This window comes from Osmia bicornis, chromosome 5 (genome assembly GCF_907164935.1).
Source record: "Osmia bicornis bicornis chromosome 5, iOsmBic2.1, whole genome shotgun sequence".
In the NCBI taxonomy this organism is placed as follows: Eukaryota; Metazoa; Arthropoda; class Insecta; order Hymenoptera; family Megachilidae; genus Osmia; species Osmia bicornis.
Window position 1 is genome coordinate 9,893,225 of NC_060220.1, and position 26,099 is coordinate 9,919,323.

A 26,099-nucleotide genomic window follows, 5' to 3' on the forward strand; every position below is an offset into this window, starting at 1 on the left:
TACCAACATCGCTAATTTCTATTACGTTAACAAAGCTTAACGTAGTACTTGGTCTTCAACGCATCGGTATTTTCTTTTATTAATATTTTAAAAACGATTGAGTGTTGGACCCAACATTGAAACATATGTTATCGTACCAGACCTACACTACATCATATATGTACAGGATGATTCTCTCGGCGCGCAACACAATAGCCGTGCCGCACAATGGAACCCCTGCTATTCCGTTTCTTGTCTTCGTCTCAGCCATAAACACACACAGAGCAGTTTTGGGTCCGGCGATATGGCCCCTGGGTCTTTTTACCCGCAAACACAGCAGGATTTCATTGTGCGGGGCGGATATTGTGTTGCGCGCCGAGAGAATCACCCTGTATAAGTCACATCAAAATCCTTATCCCAGATGTCCCAGCCTCCCCTTGTGAGATGAGATGCAACTAATCAGATTGTGTTATTCTCTGGAAACTTCTGATCGGTGGACAGTACTTAGGTACCTACACCTATTGAACTAAAGACGATATAAATTGAGGACCATGGAGCGAGAGGGGTGTAGCTTCTTTTCTGTTTCCTAAAATATAAAAAATTTCTCAAAAATAGGAATAAAAACTTCTGAACTCAATAATTAATACTTATCGTTAGTGTTTAAAAATATGTATTTTTCAATTAGCGTTCTTTTTTTTTAAATGTTAAGTCCAAACGACAATTTTATAGACACTTTTTTTCTTTCTTTTTATGCCTAAAATAACAATTATAAACACTTCACAATAAGTGTTCTGATAGATTTCGTTTGCAAACTTTGACCATTGCTTCAGAGTTTTGATTCAAAAAGCATCAACGTGCATGCCACATCATTGTCAAATAAATCTATTTAAAGACCTATGCAGATATACTCTGTTGACTTACTCGAAAATAATTTGGTATCGTGCTTCCTGTACGTGGACAAATTCAGTTAACCTACGAGACAAAGTAAGCACAATGATTTCCACAAATAGCCAGCCACTGTTTTGACTCATCAAAATCTCAATCTTGTATTTGAACTTGGCTTTCTTTGTTGTTCATTGATACTAAAGCTTTCATTAAGTGAACCTCAGATGATAAACATAGTTTTTCGCGAATATCTCGCAAACTAATCGACTCCGACATATTATAGTTTAAAGGAAAAAAGTATATCTCGAGAACGGTTTATTTGCCGGATTTGAAAATGATCTCATTTGATCATTCGATTTCTCGTCCCTCAATTACTATAAATCCGAAGTTTGGCTGCCCTAGAGTGGGGGGCCTTTCGGAAGTACACTCCTTTTTTCTATACATATAACCGCTGCTCGACCTGATTTTTCGAAAAACTGTCAAAACCATACAACGAATTCTATCTATTCGTGTGCGTCTGTGTTACAACTTGCGCGTTAGTATGCGATCGCCGCTTTTCTACTGTTTCTGCAGGCAATAGCACGGCGACCGATGACCAATACATACATATATCTCATGTACTTCTGTTTGAGTAATCAATATCCCTTCGCTAACACCAATCTGATACACATCTGTTACAACTATTGTTATCCCTGTCAAAGAACAAATTAACATTGTATCAAAGCATGGTTCTATCATTGCGTATGAGCCATCAGTCGCTCATGCCTGGGGTACAACCGATCCTTCTAACTATAGTGGTACCTCGGTATACGTCTGCTTTGGAATACGTCCAATGCGGAATACGTCCTGTTTGGACGTGACAAATTTTGCTCGGTATACGACAAATTTTTTGTGTGAATTTTGTACCATTTTTAAATAATTATCTCAGAGGAAAAATTAAATTAATAATCAATTACATTCGGAGTTGATGTATTATTAAGTGACTGATCATTATAACAAACTATAACCGCAAAATAGGAGGCAATAAAATTTATTCCATTTGGTTTGTTAATTTAGAATCTATCATTAAGTTACATTTATATTTTACAAATTAATTATGTGTAAACTGGTGAATATTTTTTATAAACTTCTAGGAAATCGTTTAAATGCTGTTCATGACATACACAGTGTTTAAAATATTTTACAACCCTGTTAATGTAGATATAATATCAATAGGAGTTTTTGTTTAGATGAGAACGGATTAATCATTTTTACATTACTTCTTATGGGAAAGGTTGGTTTGGCATACGTCCTATTCGGCACAAGTCTAAACATCAGGAACGGATTAAGGTCGTATACCGAGGTACCACTGTATATGACTCCCACGTGCATCGCGGCTATCTTACATGGGAAATGTCCAGCGAGATAATTTGCTGAATCGTTCAGCCTATGGCCATTAGTTAAACTCCAAACGCTTGCTAATTGGTCACTTTCGTTAACATCTCCCTCGCTGGACTACCTCTCTGCAGCTCCTTGCTGACCGTACGTAAGACTCGGAAGAGCGAGGGTAGAAACGAGGAACAAGACATTGAAAGTTCAGTTGAGTATCCGTTGAGGCTCCGATCAGATTGCTTCATAAGCACTCTTCAGTTCATACACATGAACAACTGTACACACTTGAGTCAAATATACATATATCTCTATCGTATTCATCCTAAACATTAGTATCAATTTATTTCCCTTGTCACTGTAAAAGGTAATAAGGTAGTACGAAGATTCTCGGTGGTGGTAACACGAGTTACGTGTTAAAGGTTACTCATTTAAAGGTTAAAAAAAAGCGTGCCCAAAATATGATTTTCAAATTACTCTGAATCCATAAAATTACAAAAGAAAATGCACCTATTCGGTTTAGAAACAATCGTTTCACTGCAAGGACAAGTATTTGTTTTAGTACATTTGCAGATGCATTATTGATTAATAATAATTTATAGAGAAGCCTGAAGGTGGGGGGCTACAGTTCCGGGGCCTACTTTGCAAGAGGATTCAGTTATAAACCTTCCATTTACTATGTCGAAAAATATTGAATTAAAATATGTTATTATTGCCCTTTTTCTTGAGGAATTAAATGTTTTATAATTTTATTTAGAATAAATCTAAATTTTTAACCCAAGCTTATACTCTAAATGGGAGCCTCGAAAGTTTAATAGCTCCGGGACCCTAAAAATCTTAATCCTGTTCTGTCGACGCCTGTAAAGAAATGCACGTAAATGGCGCTAATTTTTGCGGAATAACTTGTATATCTTTATGTGGATGTGCGTTACATGTGTTAGGTTGGATTATCTCCGTGGATCAATTAGATTATAGATAGAGGTGAAACTATCGATGTGTGACGTCCTCATGAATTTTGATGATCTTCAAATATGTTGTAAAATGCGACATTTTGAACAACTTTATTCTTTGGCGAAATCGGCGGACTTTCTTGGGTTTCGAGATATTCGCAAAAAAAAGTATTGTTACCACTGGAGTGAATCTGCCAATATGCAGTACCGTAACGAAGGCGTGGCGAAGAAGGCGTCCGCTACGGGCGGAACTGGGTTTAGGGCGCAAAACAAAGGATACCGAAATAAAATTTTAAAAAATGGAACGCATCGTCGGCCATGCCGCGCGACGTCTTTTTGACGACTATTGCCTAAAACAAAAGCGTGTGTGATCCGACGCGTCGCGCGGCTCTCCCACCGATCATTGAATCGCCCTCTTCATATATTTTCTGTCTTTTGTGGAACAAAACATACTGAAAAAGAAGTATAATTTTGTTTATATATAACATACTGGTATACTGACGATGAGTAAATAAGTACTGTAAATAATTATATTAATAAAAACACAAATTTTAATTAAAAAACACTTCTAGGGTAAAATGTCACCAAAAAAACCGTCCGGTGCACAGTTTAAAAAAATAAGAGAACAGAAGATTGAAAATATAAAGAAAAAGTAAATATTTAGAATAAGGGAGCCACCTCCGATTTCGATCACCTTGAAATATGTTGTCAAGGTCGTCATTTTGAACAACTTTTTCCTATACATATAATAGTCGGACCCTTTTAGTTTTCGAAATATTTGAGAAAATAACGCGCTTTACTGTCAATATTTCCAAGAGAGAATAAATTGCAACTAGGATCTACTCTGTTGTTTTGGCGGGCTTTGCCCCGCCCTCACGACGACAATAACCCCAAACCCCTTTGAGATGGACTTTTTTAAGTACTTGTGTAAAACATATGTGGAGATTAATGTGGAGCATATTTTAAAAGTTATTTTGGATGCCATTCTGCACTGCGTAAAAAATAATGACGCTTTGAGAGGAACTTGTGAACAAATTGGAATTCATCCCGAATGTGGAAAATTTCTGAACACAGTAGATTACGATCCTATTATTGCGCAACATATTGAGAGTCATAAGAAAAATCAAGTTAATTATTTCTCTTTTATAATACAAAATGATATAATTAATATAGTTGCTTCTAAAATTAGACAGCATATTATTTCAAATATTCAAAAAGCAAAATATTTTTCTATTTTATTTGATAGCACACATGACACTTCCCACCAGGAAGAGATGACGTAAATTTTGCAATATATTAACATTGATCCCAACACGAATAAATGTAGCATTGAAGAAACCTTCATAGACTTTATTGTGACACATGAAAAAACTGACGAAGCACTTGCGAATGACATCGAAAACAAATTACCATTAGACGGATTAAATATTTGAAATATAAAAGGACAGTCATATGATAATGGAGCGAATATGGCAGGTAAATACAAGGGGATACAAGCCAGGATATTACGATTAAACAATATGGCGAGGTTTGTTCCATGCATTTAATAGGCATTCATGCTGCACAAACATCTGTTCAAATGAAATCATGTTTTGAAACAATTCAACAATTGTTTAACTTTTTTGTAAATTCTACTAGTAGATGGGATCTTTTAAAAGAAAAATTATCTGTTCATCTTAAAGGTTTAAGTGACACGAGGTGGTCCGCGAAAGCTAACGCTGTTAAAGCTTTACGAAATCAAATGCCTTTAATAACAGAACTTCTTAATGAAATGTGATGGACAAAGACAAGCTACAGTAGACTCTGTAACAAACGGTCGAATATTGCTAAAATTTTTAAAAAAATTTAAATTTGTTGCACTATTAATATTTTGGGATACAATATTAGAAAAGACAAATACAGTAAATTTTCTTTTACAAGAAAAAAAACCACAATCGAAAATGCTGCGAAAATGATAAATGCTCTTAAAAATGAAATTCAACAATACCGAAATGATTTTTCGATTCGCTTCACAATTCAGCAAAAAGTTTAGCCGAAACAATAAATATTGAAACTTACATTCCAGAAAAGAGACGGCGTATAAAATAATTTTTAACAAAAAAAAAATCCGACTTCGAAATGCACTAAAAAGTATAAAATAATTTCTATTTCATTTATATTTGTATTCCACAGCTATTAATATAATCTACTTAATCGTTAAATAGGATACTAAATATATTTCAACCTTTTCGGAGGCGGCGTAAAATTAAAAATACCCGAACAACCGATGCTGCCAATAACGATTTGATTGCGGTATGGCAAACTTGGTAATTAATAAGTAGTAAGAGAACAACGTTATAGATACGGCAGAAAACATTTGTAATTGTAGCGATTGTATCAGAAGTTGGTAGCACTTCTGATGTACACTCAGTCCCATCGAAGTTGTCGCAGTGAAGTTGGCGCGCTAACGCCGCCGCGGCGTGAATGCGTTAGCGCGCCTACTTCACTGCGACAACTTCGATGGGACTGAGTGTACATGTATACTGCATTTCACGAGAGACCATACTTAACTTGCGCCACAGCCGACTCTAGTACTAGCCGTGCTGAAGTAAAAATGGCAACACCGCGGGAGTCCGGTCCGAATACATGTATCAACATCTACCCTACTCTACCTGCCTGCCGGACTCCCCGACTCCCAGCCAATCAACGTCGTCAGACTCTCGGCTACTCTCTGGACTTCACATAACCTCTTTGGTTTCGTTCCAATAATTTCGCTTGTTTCAAGGTTTTTATTCACTTATATACACGTTTATCAATTCTTAAATGTTTCAATTTGATCCAAAGATGGTTTCATTTTGCTTCATACTTAAATTTTCTTGAAACCACTGTAAATATTTCAAATATCATGCTTCACAACACCAAACTACTTCGAGAGTACACAAAATTTATATCACATTTATAACAATTTTATACTACCACATCACTTCTACTTGCCATAGTTGCAACGTTTATGTATTGTTTATACATAATTAATACAAAATAGCGTATATTGCTACAGCGTTTAATTAAAAAAGACGGTAATTACAATTTCGAGCACAGGACTCTGTTTTTGAAAATAGGACTCCCGATTGTCACGTGAGCGGTGTTGCCGCGTTGTTCAGCATGGCTAGTACTAGAGTCGGCTGTGCTTGCGCAGCTCACTAGGTCTAAGGAGATTTTTAATAACGTGTGAGATTCCCCTCTACAGCTTGCTTCTTAATTTGCGATCGTATAAATGGTGGACAGAAATATATTACGTACGATAATTGATAAGGGATGATGATATGGTAAAGATACACGATATAATGAAATTCCTATTATTTTTCAAAGAAAAAATTATATGTTTAATTTTGCGCCGCCTCCGAAAAGGTTGAAATATATTTAGTATCCTATTTAACGATTAAGTAGATTATATTAATAGCTGTGGAATACAGATATAAATGAAATAGAAATTATTTTATACTTTTTAGTGCATTTCGAAGTCGGATTTTTTTTTTTGTTAAAAATTATTTTATTTCACACTTTTTAGTGGAACGAGCAGTATTCGAAGTTTACTTGCAGGGACAACTTGGAAAAATCGCGATCGGTATATTCCTTGGAGGGTAACCCTAAAGAATAGGCTTTTTATTATAATAACAATAGTTATTAACAATAAGAAGTTACATAAATTTTGGGAAATGGAATCATCGTGGAATGATCTACGAAATGTGAAAACTTTCATCGCAATCGGTGCATTCCTTGAACCAGAACGTATTTTGCAATAATGAAAATCGTTCGAAATAAAAAAATGCGAAATGTTTTTATAACGGGACCAATCGGAAGACATATCCTACAAGACGCAAAAGATTTCATTCCGATTGGTCCATCCGTCTCGGAGTAATCGGTGAACAAAGCCAGGAAAAAAAATAAATATACTGATCGAATTGAGTATCCTCCTCCTTTTCGAAGTCGGATAAAAATAAAAAATATGCCTGGTGAGAAAGCTACTGATGATTCGTTTGCCATGGATGAAAGTGCATTACTAAAAAAAGAAATGTGTGAAGTTTTAGATACAATACTGATACAACTAAATGACAGATTTACTGCTTTGCAAGAGGTCGCAAACGACTTCAATTTTTTAAATGGACACGCTTTACAAATCATGCCGCTAGATGATCTTAAACGATGTACAACAGACCTAGCATTGAAATATAATAGCGGCTTAGATGCTCCACAATTTGTATGTGAAATTAAGAGTTTCAAATATCAAGCCATGGAAGTTTTTGAAAATTTAGGGGATATGGACGCTTTTCAAATCTTGCAAAAAAATTACGAACTCTCATTACAAAACAGGTATCCAAATCTAGACATAGCATTAAGGATTTTCATAACAATGCCTGTAACAACAGCTTGCTGCGAACGTTCGGTTAGCAAATTAAAAATTGTAAAATCGAACCTTCGTTCTTCTATTGGACAAGAGCGATTAATAAACATGTCTATGATATCAATTAAAGACGATGTTGCCAAGACATTAAATTATGACGATATAATAGATGTGTTTGTAAATGAAAAAGCGAGAAAAATGACTTTATAAAATGTGAGGAACTGTTTTATGTTTTCATTATACCTATGTTTCTTCTATTTGGTCGTCGTTGAATATGAATAAAAGTTTGTTTTTATTTAGGTTATAGATTATTTATTCATATAAATACCTTGACATATACATTATTGTATATACAGGCAACTCATTTTGATGAGGTTAATAGTATTTAATATCTTGCATTTAGTAAAATTTAACTTGTTACATTAAAATTTTTAATTTTTTTTGTCATTATTGGGTTACGGAGAGGCGCAAGTTAGACACTTGCCACAGACGCTTCATACCCTCGTTACGGCACTGTGAATATGGATGTGTATGTATGTACATACATGGCAGTGTATGCGCCTGGGTATAGTCGTCTCCTTTCAGTTTTCTCTTGTTTCTATAAAGAACTGCATTGTGGCTCGCAACCATACATATACATAACGGCTGAACTTGAAAATCAAAGGGTATATGTAGCTGGATAAGATGGTCAAAAGTGCCCCCAAACCAAATTCGACTTGCTATGAACCATTCGATGGGTGATTAAAAAAAACTAGTCTGTGCCAAGTTTCAATCCTGTATCTCATCTGGGAGGGTAGTTACGGGTAAAAATGTAATCGCGAAGTTTTTGGCCAATTTCTCCTATTCTGAAAAAAATCAGAGACATTTCTATTTGTGAGGCACATATTACAGAATTTTTTCAGATTTTTAGATTGAAAATTGAAGCCGTGAAAAATCAAAAACGTCAAAAAATGCTGAAAAATTGCGATTTTGTATTGAAGGAGATGAGGTCCTACGATCATATTTTTTTTATAAGTGTATATTATTGATACTATCATTCTCAATTTTTTTCAGATTTTTTGGTAAGGGGCGCCTAGTTAAAAAAATTAAAAACCGATTTTTTCGCTGTTTTTTGCGTGTTAGAGTTACTTATTCGGCGAATTTTCATCTGTTATTTATCAAATACATGGTATATACACTGTTCAATGTTTTTACACGCAGTGGAATAGAATAGGAATTAAACTAAATTAGCAATTAAGCCAATGGCCATAAAAAGTGTTAGGTAACGGCCAAGTTTGAATAATTTAGCACTCCATGTAACTCTTCAACAATTAAATAGTGTTCTTTTAACCTAATTTTCACAAAAGCTTTTTTCAGTATTGCAAGAGGTATTTCTAAGCTAACGAACTTGGCCGTATTTTGTTTGATCTCACAACTTTTTACGGCCATAGGAACTTGGCTCCTGTTTACAGGATGTTATTGTTGGGAAATTATTAATTTTTGTTGAGATTTCATAAATTATCAAGTATGCTAATTATAATTATTTTTGCAACATAATGTGAAAATATGGGATAAACTTTACCTAGATTATGTAGATTTTACTCTTGGAATTTTTTTTTTTTTTTTAACTATTTTTTCATCCCATTTTGGGCATAAGACTCGAAAATTGAATCTCCAATTTTCCCTTGAAGTTTTTGTGTTATGTATGTTATGCTACTATGTTCCATCCTACGTACCTATTTCGTAATGTTTTTTTCAATACAACCCCTTTAAGGTGTAAAATTTCAAACTTTGATAATTATTCCTTTGATTGTTTGTTATGGTGGACCTATGTACTAAACAAGCTTTTAGGTCAATGGGAAGTACCCAAAAGACTTTGATGATAGGTCAGTCAGTCAGTCAGTGACAAATTTAGCGATTTTTAAGGTCCTATATCTCGGAACCTACTAATGTTGGAAGATTAATGTTTTGTCAATATCGAGACATGATAACATTTAACAAGTGTACGAAATTACATCTCTCCATCTGCCTCCTGTGCCGAGTTACAAGCCTCTAAAAAACGGCAAAGTTGTTTCGTGTAAAAGGAGGTATGTAGTGCGAGAACTTGGCTGGTGCACTACCGTGCACCTAGATACTATAGTGCAACCTAAAAATTTATATAGGTAAGAAACATAATAAAAGTAATAATAATAAAGAAATACAACATTATAACTACTGACAACTGAATGCGAGGTTAGAAACGCATCCGCATCGTTTCTTATGCATTATGACATGATATGATATGATATCCAGAACAAATAACAATATGTATTTAATTTGATATAGGTTAAGTCAACTGTCGATAAGATGAGAAAGTAAGTGGTTTTTTTACAGCAACTGTGTTTAACTGTTCAAAACTTTATTTTCGTCAATTTCAATAATATTTTTTTTTTTTCAACTTTTCATTGATTCAGGTGCACTTGAATGTAGTGTCTTGAGTTCGTCTTTTTTACCTTTTTCATTAAAGAAAACAGAACCCTGTTATTGAGCGTATAAATTAACTGTTTTTCATTCTTGAATAAAACCCAGTTACATTCAAGAAAAATAAAAATATTTCAATGGTTAAATTAATAAATTAAATTAAATTTTATATTATTATCAATAATGTTCCGTAATATTTCTGGTAGATTACGAATATTATTCGGTTAAGATTAGAAACTTGGCGGTTTGATATTAATAAATCCATCGAAACGGTTCCGGATATCGTCAACTTACAATTAGTTGAATTGTGTATTCGTCAGATGATGTAGCGATTTAAATAAACGATAATCCGAAAAATTGTTCTGCAATTCTTCGTTTCCAAACTTCAACATTAAAATTGCTCTTATTATATCGCCAGTATCAGATTACTACATGTTCTGTCACTTACCGTTACAGGCAACACGAATTATATAATTAAGTGATTTCAGTTGAATTTTGTCCAATATTAAACGCAAACAGTATGCAATGCCAAGTATACAGAGTAAACTCTCGTTATATTGCCGCAGACGTGACTGTAGAAATGGACAGTTTTTCAAGCTTCCAAGCTCTTATTTGGACAGGGATGGAGAAGATAGAATATACAATACCACTGAATGTGTGTATATATATACATATATATATACATAGAATATACTACTGTAATGGTGTAAAAGTAGTATTGGCATGCTTGAAAATCCTTATGAAGGTGAAATCGCTCATATGGCAATATAACGGGAGTCTACCATACTAGGTATTTGCTGTCCTCTAAGTACTCATCGCGTATAATATTTGGTGTACAAATTAATTCGGCTTTCCTTTTTTAAGTGAAGATTTATTCTTAAAAAATCATAATAACTTCGATTATTAAAGTAACCGTCATCATTATCGTATTTTCGCGTTACTTTTCAAATTCCAAGAAAGCAAGGGAAAATATTCAAATCTAAAATAGTGCTTAAGAACAAGCATACACGAGGAATAGGACCGGATTAAGATTTCTAAGGCCCTGGGGCTTTCAATGCGTTCATTTTGTGTTCCTCAGTTGATAAACTTGGTTCAAAAATAGAAATTTATTTTAAATAAAATTAAATACCATTTAAAGGTAAAAAAAAACGGGTAACAGTCAAAAAATGCATTCAATATTTTTGGACATAGTAAATGAGAGGCCTATATGGGGCCCCCTGAAAAGTGGGCTGAATGCTGTATCTCCTCTTTAGACCTCTCCTTATTTCGGCGCTGATGACGAGTTCACAGGAATAAATCACTTCTGTGGTGTTTTAATTGGAAATAGTACACCCGCAATCAGATCAGGCTTTTCCAGGAAAAATGGCAATACAGAGGAAGCGGAAATTCTCAAAATCTTAATTTTAACGATATTAATATTAAAATAACATAATTTTTAATCATTAAATGTTATAAACTTTAATATATGTACTACAATATCCCTGATGTTGAAGTTAAAAAGTGATCGGTTTAGAATCGCCGTTATTTTCACTTATTATAGTTATTACCGAAAAAGTGATTTTGCTTTAGTAAAAATTATTAGAAATATTATTAAAAAGAAAAAGCGTTGGAAATGAACTGTTATGTATGAGGCTTGGTCTTTCTAGACTTAATACAAAAAATTTGACGAAGTTATTGTCGCAATCGTTTAATGGAGGGGGTTTCGTCTCCCCGGACGCCTTGAGTTCGGGCCGGGGAGCGATAGGTGGCTGCGAGAGGAACCGTGCTCTCGCAAGCGCTCGCCCGGCCTGCGGCTCGAATATATACAACTTTCGAACCGCGGTATGATAGGTGTCTGGGGCAGGGGTCGTCTGTTGTCAGCCCCACTGACGAGTCTAACAGACGATCCCGAGACGAAACACCGTTTGTTTTCTTTCGACTGCTACATTATTAAAAGAATTACTGTTACAGTAAAACCTGGATATATGCAACAAAAGTTTGTCTGGATATATGCAACATCGCTATCCCCTCCACTCGGGGGGATCCCCCTAAGCCGAACCGAGCCGCTCGGCGAGGAAACCGTGTAATATGATCCGACCGTAATATCGGTGTGACTAATACTAATTGAACGATAAAACTTTTTTATTTTTAACTTTTTCTTAATGAAACTTTTACTAACGCATTTGTGAGATTTTTCTGATTAAAATGGTACCAAACACGATATGATTTGACTACATATGTATAAGGCAGGCCGTACACCAAAGATACAACAAACACGCAACATGCAACATGCAACACGTCGCATGTTGTTTACGAACGTAGAATAGGTAACGCGGCACGGTACAAACGATTTGTACGGACGCAGAATCGACACCAAGACTGGATATATGCAACATTAAATGCCCAGAATCGACACCTCGCTTGGATATATGCAACGTTTAAATGCCCAGAATCGACACCTCGCTTGGATATATGCAACGTTTGAAACCCGAGCCGACACCGCAACCGGTTTTCATTTCCAATCCTCTGCTTTTCGCCAACTTTTAACATCAATTTTAGCAAGTAATTATAATTCAAACTATATCGTGTTTGGTATCATTTTAATCAGAAAAATTTCACCAATGCGTTAGTAAAAGTTTCAGTAAAAAAAAGTCAAAAATAAAAAAGTTTTTTGATTCAATTAGTATTAGTCACACCGATACGTTTCGGCTCTTTCCTTTGATCATCGGACCTCTCTCTTTCCACCACTGTCTGTCCTTTTCTACGTTCACGCTTGGCTGCTCGTCGCGTGTAACCCGAGATTCGACACCTCGACTGGATATATGCAACGCCTGGGTCCCAATGTTTGTTGCATATATCCAAGTTTTACTGTATTATTATTATTGTTATTGAAAGAATTATCAGATATTGCTATCTTTGTAAATACCACATGGAGAATTCATGAAAAATTTATAAAAGGTAGTTGCATCGGAAGTTGGATAGGTCGTGTATGTCGAGCTAGTGTCGACATAAGAATTTTTGCTTATCTGTAAGCGATGCTCATAGTAATATCATTGTATATGTATATTTTGTTGCGGTTTCTTTTCGTTTTCTACGCATGTCTTGCAATTTGATACGAATATAGATTAGATAAGCCGCTGTCATGTTTTGCAAGTCCTAACTGACGATAAGAGCAGCAGACTGTTATATAGTTTCAGTAAAAACGTATATGTACTGATTTCGAGATCATTTTGATGTGTAAACAGCACTTTTAATGTTGCTGAAATTTAATCATGCTTAAACATTGGCGTAACTAGAATTTTTTCTGGAATGCGCTCCCTTAACTTTATTGACAGTATCAAGTATTTAATATTTTGTATTTTGCAAAATTTTACAAAAAAATCTTACAATTCGAATCGTTACAAATGGACAATTAAAATAATACGTAAAAATATATTACTAGATTAAGTTGTTATAAACAGAATTTTAGTATTTTAGAATCATATTATTAGAGTTTTATTATATTTATTTAGAAATTTATTTAGTGAGCAAGTAGGTACCGGTACCCGTATTTAATCAAGTAAAATATCATTAAAAACAGTATTGTAAAAAATTAGAAGAATTTTCTATTGTTTAATAAATCTAAAACTAAACCTAAACCTAACCTAGAACTTATGTCCAATTTTACACTGATGAATCTCTATTGTTACTTGTGAACACACTCCAACAAGTTTTCTCTTTATATATGCATAAAGAGAAATTTAATAATATTAAAAACATTAAATTAAACCTCTTTTTTAACTATTTACCGTTTACTTCTCACCACTTAATTTGAGTTTATGTGGCTAGTTTTAGGTTAGATTTAAATTTAATACGCCATTACGAGTACTTAGAACTGATTGCGACACTTTTTACCTTTTAAAGGGTTATGAAAGGGTTATTTCACCTTTATAAATAACCCTTTTCAATGTATTGAAGATACTAATGAAATAATAAACTATTACTCAAAAGCCATTCAATTAATGGAAATAATTGAATACATGGTGATTACGTATAAGAGACTCAAACAAGCGCGGAAAACTCTTAAAACAACCAGATCGGAGACAGATTTTAGAATACATGGACGAAATAATAAACAACCCTAGGAAATATGAATCGAGTCGAACGGCAATTATAATAAAATAACCTAATAACTTAATTGATTTAGCTTTTTGGACAATAAGGCATAGTACCATTATCTCTGAAGAGTGCTCTTGTATACATAGATCGATACCATAAACGTCTCAAGCATAGGCCTTGAAAACTTTCTCTTCTATAATAGGGTCGGGTATTCCTTTCCAGTCATCATTTGTAAATCTATTAGGTATCGTAAGTTGAAATAACTTTGACCCAAAATTTTATTATGTTTCTGTCCTTTGAACAATTTTACAGAAACTATATATCTACATTTGTTTAGAACTGGAAAAAAGGTCGAGACGTAATAAATAAGAATTGGTGAAATAACACTTCCTTTTAATTGCCTAATATTGGTCATTTTTTCTCGTAAACGTTTCTTTGGACTTCTTGAGAAAATGGGGTGGAAAGTAAAAATACACCTTTTATATTTATGTTTATGTGAAGATATTTAAAACAATTTTTCGTTCGATGAAAAGTAATCAAGGATTTTGCTTACTATTAAGAAAATGAAATTTGAAATAATCCATTTGAGTTTACTTTAGCATTACAATATGGATTATTGTTCATTATTCTATGAAACTGTATAGCAGGCATCTTTAACATAAATGCAGATAAAAGCACACAAAATTAGTTTTAATTACTATTGTACATTAATACAAAAATTTAAAACTTCGTAGGGATGTACAAGTTTCAAAATATTTTAAATCTGGAAAATTGTACTCAGTGTAAGAAATCAATAAATAATCATTTAATTTAATATTATGAGTATTTAATAGAGTCAGTTCCTTAAAAGAGGTTATGTGACACGTACACCAGAGTTCTCATAATACATTCTATTGAAAATTTCAAAATTTTTACTTAAAATACCTGGGATATGTTGTAAAATAAATAAATAAATAAATAAATAAATAAATGCTCTTTTAAAAGGATGATAAATTTTAACTTAATTAGAAAAATTATACCTTTAAAAATATAGTTTTCCGTTTATGTAGGGGTAGACACGGGTAATAGTAGCGCGTTGACTTTACCGGCAAAAATGGGCCTAAACATGGGTTTACGGGACTACACTTTTCGTCCTTATATGAGAACATTTGGGGCTTATTCGAAAGAGGAAGGTCCAATGCAGGGCGCTGCACTCATGTTTTAGTAGGATTATGTTCATGTTTAGAAATATAAGCGTCCAAAGTGGAGGAAAAAATCGACAAAATGCAGTCGCGGAATCGAAGCATTTTTAGACCACTAAAAGAGTGCTGTGATTAAAATCATGAGTGCAGCGCTCTAGCCTCAACCCTTACCTGCAAATTAAGATCTATTTTGTCTTCATTTGTTGCGAAATAAGGACGAAAAGTGTAGTCCCGTAAAAGCATTCCCACAGACTAGTTCCGCCATTTTGTGGATAATACAGAGCAAGTCACGTGACAAATTTAGTTCAGCTAGTAGCCAAAATCAGGCGATAGCTTGGCTACATCACTCGACTGTGTCAGCGAAGGCAAGCGAAAAAGGCAACAACGCCCGAACGCTGAGTGAGACGAACTACAGTCATGCTGTCCTTCTCTCATTCTGAATGTTGAGATCGTCCCTTTTCGCTAAGTTTTGATTGCCGCCCGCCTGGATTTTTCACAGTGCCCCATAACAAACCTCGCTCAAAGTGGAGGTATAACAAGAGAAGAATATACCTTCTCTTTGCAATAATTCTGCAAATGTTTACATACATAAGTTGTATATGAGATATTTATTTATTTAAATTATTTGCATTCACTCAGAATATTGACTAACACTCCTTTCTATTTTTTATTAGTTTCGAAAAACAAAGTTACTATAGGTTTTTGGAAATACAAGCGTCACGCAATTGGGACGAAGTATATCTTTTTAGTAAGAGATAGGAAAAAGCTATTGATGTAAAAGTTGAATGGTATGACTTATGAGAAATATGAGATATCTCACGAAATATTAGTTTTTTAAAGATTGTACTGTTAGATATAGGTGATAGATAATAATGAGAGGGAATAGTAGCGAGGGGAGAGAAGGAGAGAAGGAGCCGAGGCCCCTCCATTTATTAGTTCTAATACTACTTTTTTATCCAGAATTTTCCAAGGAGTTGATACGAGTAAAGAAAGAAATGTAATTCTATTTAAACAAAAAGTGAATCTCCATTCTTTTAGTGCATCGTTGCATTCACGAAGAAAATGAAGTCAGAGAAAAATAAACATTATCATACCATTGAATTTTTACATGAACAGCTTCTTCCTATCTCTTACCAAATTCAAGATATAACCCGTCCCAATTGCATGACGTATCCTGCATACTTTTATTAATTAAAAAACATTTATTTAAAGAAGTTAATAACTTTTTCTAAAAATAATTCTGAGATTGCAGGTTGCTTCGGTTCTTCAGAGTAGGCATATATTTTTCAGCAGCGAGGGGTGCTACGGTGCACTATATAAAATCCACGCGTTTGATCAGTCAGAATTTATCGGAGCGGGACAATTCTATCATTTGGGTTGAAAGAAGGATAGCATGATCACCGTACATCTCACTCTAAACACCTAAACGCCTTCTTCAGGCATATCGTCGCGATGCCTCTGACGAGATGAGCGTTTGAATGTGTTTGTAAAAATACTTGCAGTGCTGTTGCCTTTCTAGACGTATTGTGCGCACGCCAGCTGAGAATTAAACCTTTCAAGTTCGTAACGGACCACGCAAGTAGCTCCACCAGACCCAACGAAAAAACTGTTGTAATACCGACGTCCCGAATCGGAGAGGTCACGTGCCGTGTCTACCCCCTTAATAACCTTCTCCTTTTCGAAGTCGCTTAAAAAAGGGAGTCTAAGGGGGGCTACAGTGCCGGACCAATCTTTGGAGTGGCCCCGTTCTAAAACCATTTACTACGTCAAAAAATGTTGAATGAAATCTTTTTACTACTGTCTTCTTCTTTACTATTAAATGTTATTTAATTTTATGTAGAATAAATTTCAATTTTTGAACCAAGTTTATCAAGGCCTTCGAAAGTTTGGTGGCCCTGAAGCCACAAAAATCTTAATCCGTTCCAGATTAAATTACATGAAAAATTCTAACCCAACAATATACTTTTATACACGATTTTCATCATGCATTTGTAAAATAACTTTTTTAAATTTTAAATTAAATTCATACAGTAAGAAATGAATATTTTTCTTACGCATTTATTCTCTGTTTATTCCAAATCGTATTATATAGTTTATTCTATAAAACAATTGCTTGATTAATTTATTTATTATTTATTTTTTCATGTAGGTACGCCTCCTTTTTGATCGTACGCGATTAAATCAGGCTTCCCCAGAAAAAATAGTGATGTCACGGTTTCTCAGCCTTCTGCAGAAGCATCCCTGGTAAAAATGACATTGTTGGGAAGGGGCCCCATACATATGAGTCTAGACATATTACTTGCGTGCAAATGAAAATTTGAATTGATACGTATTTATCATTCAGCTTTCTCAATTATACAATAAATTTTGTAATATTTAATAATTAAAAATTATATTATTTTTTCTTTAAATCATTTTCAACATTAATGTCGTCAAAATGAAAATTTTAAGAATTTTTGCTTCCCTTGTTACGTCATTTTTGTTGCTAGATTACTGAAATCTTGCGGCCACGTCTGTTCATAAGAATACCATGTGTAACGATTTCGCACAAAGACGGAGAATAGCAATTTTATAAATTGGTAAGTATTATTCTGTAGCAGAAAATATAATTTGCACATACGAATTTTGTTTAGTTCTTTATATTTTGCCTCACTATGTGACCGTCAGAGGTGACATATTACTTTTTCTAAATTACTTTTAATAGTAATATCGTTGAAATTAAGATTTTAAGAATTCTTGTTACCCTTATATTGCCATTTTCTTTAGGGATGCCTGATTTGATCAGTGTAGTGTTATAGTATTTAGGTACATATGTACATAGTAGGTAAAGTATGATAATTGATTAAAGTTTGAATTGGATGGTCGAAAATACCTCAAATTTGGAATTAGAGGTTTTATATATGTATATGTATATACATTTATATGTGACATTTATGCTATTAAATTTTTGAAAGTTTTGACTAAGGCATGGGTTAGGTAGTTTCTAAGTGAGCATGATCTGCGAGGAAGTTGCACAGCCTCGTTGCCTCTTTTTTTTGGAATGTTCTAATTGAAATCTATAAATAAAGAAACGATACGCTTTCTCTTTGAATTATATTTCGAAATCAGCCATATGGTACATGACAATCTAATATATTAGATCCATAATTTTCACAATATACTGAAAGAGGTTTAAAAATATTATTTTTAGAATCAAGAATTTCAAAATATCGAAAGGGCTTGACCCATCTCAGAAAAAGTTCTAATTACGTTTATGATTACAAGAAATAAAAAACAATATAAAATTGAAAACAGATAAAAAACTCACTGTCAAAATGCCCAAAATGTTGACCATGGTGGTGTAGGTGCGTTTGATTTGAATAAATTTGGATTTAGAAAAGAAAAAAACTGTACACATAAAAATCTACTAATTGCAATAACATTACTTATATGTTGTGAAATAAAGTACATGTATATCGAAACAGCACTTCTCAATGTGTGTATGTGCGAATGTGTCAACTACAGACGATTTCATCAACAGGAATCTAAGCAGTAGGGACTTGGCTATCGAGTTTCTCAATGTTTACTTTTACAGATGGACCGTGATCTGAATAAAATGACAAAACACGTTGATAAGGTTAGTTGTACATAGGTACATACTGTACCTGTTGACTACAGCATTCCATACTTCACTGGTATCCTTTATAACTTCTTTCTCTAAATGATTGCTAAATCATTCGGCTATTCTTGAATTCCTTGAAATCTATAGATATATTATTTGCAGAATTAGAAAGTAAGTATTTTTTCTTATTATTGTTGTCCTTTATTAAATACTACTAGCTGAAACTAATATTTTTTACTACTTACAGTAAAACCTGGATATATGCAACAAAAGTTTGTCTGGATATATGCAACATCGCTATCCCCTCCACTTGGGGGGATCCCCCTAAGCCGAACCGAGCCGCTCGGCGAGGAAACCGTGTAATATGATCCGACCGTAATATCGGTGTGACTAATACTAATTGAACGATAAAACTTTTTTATTTTTAACTTTTTCTTAATGAAACTTTTACTAATGCATTTGTGAGATTTTTCTGATTAAAATGGTACCAAACACGATATGATTTGGCTACATATGTATAAGGCAGGCCGTACACCAAAGATACATGAAACACGCAACATGCAACATGCAACACGTCGCATGTTGTGTACGAACGTAGAATAGGTAACGCGGCACGGTACAAACGATTTGTACGGACGCCGAATCGACACCTCGCTTGGATATATGCAACATTAAATGCCCAGAATCGACACCTCGCTTGGATATTTGCAACGTTTAAATGCCCAGAATCGACACCTCGCTTGGATATTTGCAACGTTTAAATGCCCAGAATCGACACCTCGCTTGGATATATGCAACGTTTAAATGCCCAGAATCGACACCTCGCTTGGATATATGCAACGTTTGAAACCCGAGTCGACGCCGCAACCGGTTTTCATTTCCAATCCTCCTTTGCTTTTCGCCAACTTTTAACATCAATTTTAGCAAGTAATTATAATTCAAACTATATCGTGTTTGGTATCCTTTTAATTAGAAAAATTTCACCAATGCGTTAGTAAAAGTTTCAGTAAAAAAAAGTCAAAAATAAAAAAGTTTTATAGTTGAATTAGTATTAGTCACACCGATACGTTTCGGCTCTTTCCTTTGATCATCGGACCTCTCTCTTTCCACCACTGTCTGTCCTTTTCTACGTTCACGCTTGGCTGCTCGTCGCGTGTAACCCGAGATTCTACACCTCGACTGGATATATGCAACGCCTGGGTCCCAATGTTTGTTGCATATATCCAAGTTTTACTGTATCTTCTTATAATGAAATAAAATTAAATATTTATGAAAAGAAGTTAAACAAAAGCCTAGGCACTAAATGCACTCAACCCCATGCACAAAATAATTTCAGATTGACTTTCTTCTTCCCGCCGTTCTGCTTTGAATAACGTAAGACCTTAGATCAAGCATACACATGAAATTGCCCTACGAGCGCCCAAATGCCCGCGTGCATTTCCCAGGCTCACGTCTATTTTACTGTATACCACACTATTTTTAAATGATTCGTTTGTGTTTGTGCCCAAAACTGTGCTTGCGGGCAACCCAGAGCTCCTTAAGCAGTTTTGTGTGCATGCCTGCTTTAAACACTAATCAAGCATCATCTCACTTTCTAACGCAACATTCTCATGGTAAAATTATTAATAACCTAATATTCTTTTTCCTTTTTCCGTACAGACTATAAAATTATGAATATTATAAGTCCTTCTTACTCATAATTTATTTTCCTTATTCAACTTCATATTTGTTTAATAACTACCTCAATTACATGTTCCTTTCGTTTCCCTTATTTCGTATTATTAGAAATGTTGAAATAAAACTATTTTCTAAAAAAGGACAAAAACCATAGCCAAAATAGCAAAGATCGTCGATTTAACATGGGTTTCTTCCATTTCCCGTTGACATGCCTAGAAAAATGTCAATGCAGCAAAATGGGACCCATTATATTACGTAGGTCTGTGGTCTCCCACCACTTGCGTATAAACATTTACGTGGAAAAATTTGAATTAATAATTACTTTGTTATTCGTACTTTTCACTTATATGTATATGTACTTAATTTTATGATATTTAATAATAAAAAAATGATACTATTTTGTTTCTAAATCACTTTTAATATTAATATCGTCACAATTAAGATTTTTAAAACGCCTGCTTCCCCTAAATATATTGATTTTTGCCTTAGAATAGTCTGATTTGATTGCGTAAGATAAACCGTACATCTACACCCTTAGATATTTAAATTTTAGAAAATCGTCCTGAAATCAATGTATTGTACATTATTGGTTTCCTCTGCTTAAAAATGGCCAACAGTAATTATGAACATTTACACCTAAAACTGTTTTTTGTTACTACAGAACGATGCATCTTTATATTTTTATGTAAGTAAAACAGTATGTGGAATATGTTCGAGAACAAGAACGTCTGGAACGGTTGTAATTGATAAAACGCTTGGAACTGGTAACAATGAATGCACATGTGTCTTAATCATCACCAAACAATTTAAAGATAGACAAAGGTCAATAGATTATTTTATTCGAACCAAAACGAATTTCCGGGTAAATACAGATTTACGTTAGTCATTTGTTCGTAATTTATCAGTAAATTTACTTCTCCATAAACAAGTTTAAAAAAAACATCGTAAATTATCAGAGATTCCATAATACAGTGAACTTACGTTATATTGCCACGTGAGCGATCTGACATCATAGCCTATGAAATGGTTACAATTTTATCTCCTCTTTCTCTCCAACTAAAAGTTTCGAAGCTTAAAAAATTGTCCGCGATAATATAACGAGTCTACTGTATTCTTTATTAATAAACAACTTCAAATATATGAATAAAAGATCTCTGTTGCCAATAAATTATTAAATATTCATAATATTAATTATTAAATGTCGATAATTATTGAGATTTAGATTATTTCCAAATCATCAAAAATATATTTATTATACATGTGTAAATAAGTTTAAAATAAAATATTTTTCATAACTAATGTTCACCTTTTCCAAGAAAATAGAGCTGTACAATTTCTAATTTTAATTTTTTTATTTTAACAACAAAAAATAATGACTTAAGTTCATAAAATATTACATATATATTTAGCATATGAAATATTTTAACATGCAAACATTTTATGTTTGTCAAATTAGTTTCCCAAAATGAATTGAATTTTCAAAAGGTAGAAGATAATCCGATCAAAAGCACATCATTTCTTCGACATGTGATAATATACGAGTACTATCGATAACATCACTCGTAAACAAATGATTAATTAAAAAGCAATAAACAAGTTTGATAGATGTAAACATCTGTTCTCGGATTATTTCAACAAGTTTTCACTTATCGTTTAAATCAACTATGTATATCTAAATAAAATAATTGGTTATTTGTTAGAAGTAACTATTATAACAGGATCAGATTGGTTGAAAAATTGAAGATATTTTGAAATTGATTTAAAAATTAAAATTTATTCTTTAATAAATAAAATAATTAATACATTTTCAATCACAAAGAAAATGGCAATATTTTTTGATGAAGTAAATAGAAGTTCATAGGAGGCCCGCTGAAAAACACGCCCGGGGCTGTAACCCCCCGACCACCCCTTCGCCTGTCGCTGCATTATATGAATTTGTAAGATGCAAAGAATTTACATTACGAACTATGTAAGCAGTAGGCATGCAATAGGAATTTTAAACCAACAGTTAATCATAAAAATGGCTGCAATAAAAGATACTTCATTGCAAATAAAATTTTATAAATATAATCGTTTTTCTAAAGTTCATATGTTAAGTTACATAATATAAAACATAATTAATACTAAAAAAGAATGTAACAGGCAAATGTAACAGTAATAAAATACGATGTGCTTTGTACAATATTCTTTTTCTACAAAGTAAATAAAATTAATATAATTTATCGCAAAGATCTTACTGTAAGAATAATTTTAAATAGCCTTTTAATCTTCTTACAACTGTCTAGTAATAAAAGATTATGCCACTAGGTATAGTTACACTTAAGACAAAAAAAAGCCATAGAAATGTAACTGGCACTGATGCTCCATTTCTTAAGCTCAACGTCCAATCTAATTTTTCATAATATATTATAATTTATTCTAAAATTCTTTATAATTAACGGTTTAAGTTACTTTCATGTTATGCACTTAAATATTAATTATGTGTTCTAAAAATATTAAAAAAAGCTGGTGCCGTAATTAATAACTTAATCATGTAAATTCATGATACACATGTTTGCATGTTTTTCTTTATTATGAGAATGATAAGAGAACGTTAATCAGAACGTTCTAATTCGAGATAATTTTATTTGATATTTTTATAAACAGCATTATTGATATATATAATGAGAAAATTCAAATTGTATAGCGATAAAGTCGAATATGGTACCAACTGTTGCAAAAGCTGAACTTTGCATTATTGCATTATGTATTATTTAATATTTCATTGCGGTAATTTTCAAATTAACCTCGCTAAAAGTATTTATACTTCGATTAAAATGAATTTTATCGTTGTTTATGATTTTTTATAAGTCATTTTCATTTGTTTCTTTTATTTTATTTATTTATAATTGGAAAAGGTGGTATGTGTGAGAAAATGTTAATTTAAAAATTTTGAAATTCATAATTTCATTGTTTGTCGATATATGAATTAAAAAAAGAAATATAAATTTTATAGCACAAGGATGAATTAGACCTACTTATTTACATATGTCCGTACATATCTGGCATTCGGTTTGAAGAAAAGTGATGCAAGAAGCGAAAACTCTGTCCATAGACAAGCAAGGGTAGCGCAAATGGTAATAAAATCGAAATATGTATGTGAACACGAATACCTAATAGAAGGCACATCGGATTTTTATTAATATTTCAAAACAAATAACTTTTGGTAACTAGCAATATACTTTGCAATAAACTACTTCCACACCATGTGTTATAAAACTGTAATATTACGGTCGATAACTATGATAAGTTTTAATCAAAAAATAGTTTTGTTCGACATCACTAATTCACACCATAAATGTTATCACTTCACCATAAAAAAAAAAATAAAAATAAATTTCATTTCATTTTAGAATTACTTAAGAGAATTTAATTTCTAACGTATTTCGATCGAGCACATGGGAAATTCTGAATGGTAACAGCTGGTTAATTTCTGGTTAATATCACTTACCTAGTTCCGCATAGCAAAGCGCGCCGATCAGAGATAAGACACCAGAAAAGATCCAAACGATCAAAGCCTGTCCAACGCTGCCGCTGTTTCTTAAAACGCCTTTTGGCGAGACAAAAATCCCGGCACCGACGATAATACCGACGATGATCGCAACACCGTCCAACAGTCCCAGTTCTTTTTTCAATTTCACAGCTTCCGTGTCGTCGTCGGAGTTGGCGGTTCTTAGAACCTGCCTCTCGGACGGCGCAACTTTGTCGGGCATTGTTCCCCGGGCAGCGTATCGAATGAGCACTTACTAACGGTGAGATACTTCCTCGTTAACAGCCGAAAAAGCACTGAGCAGTAGGAGCATGTCGAGCCACGGCACGGCTCAATGCACGTGTGAAAACGAAGAAGAGGGAATAAGAAACGCGCAACTGGAGCAACACCGGCTTTGACCGCGTGGCGTCGTTCACTCAGCGGATACACGTGCGCGACTGCAGTTCCGTCTGCAATAGCGAAAATGGCGCTGCCTAGCGGCGATCATAATTTCCACGCTTTACCCCGGCTGCGTAGGCTGTTACACGGTAGGTATGTACACGACAGTACACTTTGCTCCCGTTTGATTGAATTCGCAATCAACTGACGTTTATTCTTGTAGTAGCGCGGAAATTTGCATCACCTACGTATAAAGATTCCTTACTCTCTCTTTCTTTCCCTCTCTCTTACACTTTTTATGTTCATTATCACTGTGTCACATTTACCTTAGATACTGACAATCGTTATCGAAATATGTTTCAAACGGTAAGAAGTTGATTGAAATGTGAACAACGGATTTCAAGCATAATGTTTGCGAACGATAACACCGTCAATATTTCTTCTTTTTTTAGAAAGGACTATTGTAAAAGTGACAAAATTATAACACAGGAAAGACTAATAATGTTATCGTAACGACCCGCTATACGTCATAAAACAAGCGTGTTATTTGTATTTTAGTAATCAGAGATTTTTCATCAATCTAAATTGTGTATGTACATTTTGACAATTATACAAGCACTAAAAACCGTTCACGCGCTTTTCCTTTACGGTCAATGCTTTTTACTTTGAAACCGTTTATTTTGTTTTGACAGGCGATCTCGAGTTAGAAATAAAAAAACAAAACACAGATTTCGTTTAGTAGAACTGCACTGTACAATAATGTCACCCATACTGCGTGCTAATGCATTGCGTCGAAACCCTCGGAACGAGACATTGCATTAGCGTCGGCTCTACATTAAAAACAAATTGTGAATCTATAAACTGTTTTAACGTAGATAAATGTTACTAAAAATATTGGCACACTAAATAGTAATTATTCAAAAACGTGCGTTCACCAGAATAAATTAACCAAATATATTAAATTCATTATATGTATAGTAAATTGATTAAATATCTTTTTAAATTTGTATCGCCTACTGTAAGCGTATTATTCTAAATAAATTATTTATGCCGCTACTTTCTATTCTTACAGAATTTATTTAGATAGTAGATTGACCATAATCGGCAGTTTATCGCAGCTAAATTTTCTGATCTACACCAGTGCTCATGTCCGTTGTGTCAGTACTATACGCTTCATTTTTTTACATGAATAAAATATGAAATTTAAATTTTATTCTTTGACACAGTTTTCTTGTTCGTGATAAGTATACGCCTTTTTGTATACAAAACTATGACTACTATTTCATACAAAAATGAAAAGTGAAATAATCTGTTAAATGTAAAAATCAATTTAAAAATTATTAATCAAACACAAGATCATTTTCAGAATTATTTTTCTCTTTTTTCTCAATGAATTTAGAAAATTTTAAAATATCGGTTTTTGAACATGTAATTTTACAAATTTGATAATTACCATTATATCTAAAAAAATAATTTGATTTTACTTGCAGTTACTTTTTACGGTTAGCTACTTTGACCACATATCAGTCCATTGTCGACATCTGTTGGTTGATTGATCTATTGATTTACCTACCGATCTGTCAAAATTTGAAAATTTCATCGTTTCAAAATTTCGGCATAATAATTCCAAATTTCAAATTTTAAGATTTCCAAA

The 26,099-nt window shown here is 33.4% G+C and overlaps 1 protein-coding gene across 3 annotated transcripts in view; it reads right to left on the minus strand.

Annotated features, from left to right (window-relative positions):
• The window catches only part of LOC114880889 (Y+L amino acid transporter 2), a 91,396-nt gene that overhangs the window by 60,686 nt on the left and 4,611 nt on the right, over window positions 1-26,099 (minus strand). The window contains exon 1 of one of the 3 annotated variants that reach the window (XM_029197369.2): window positions 24,029-24,905. The exons of the other annotated variants lie outside the window; for them this stretch is intronic. Coding sequence (XP_029053202.1) covers window positions 24,029-24,290 — 262 coding nt within the window. The 5' untranslated portion in view covers window positions 24,291-24,905. Of the gene's footprint in view, window positions 1-24,028; window positions 24,906-26,099 lie in introns of those variants that run through there. 3 annotated transcript variants of the gene reach the window in all.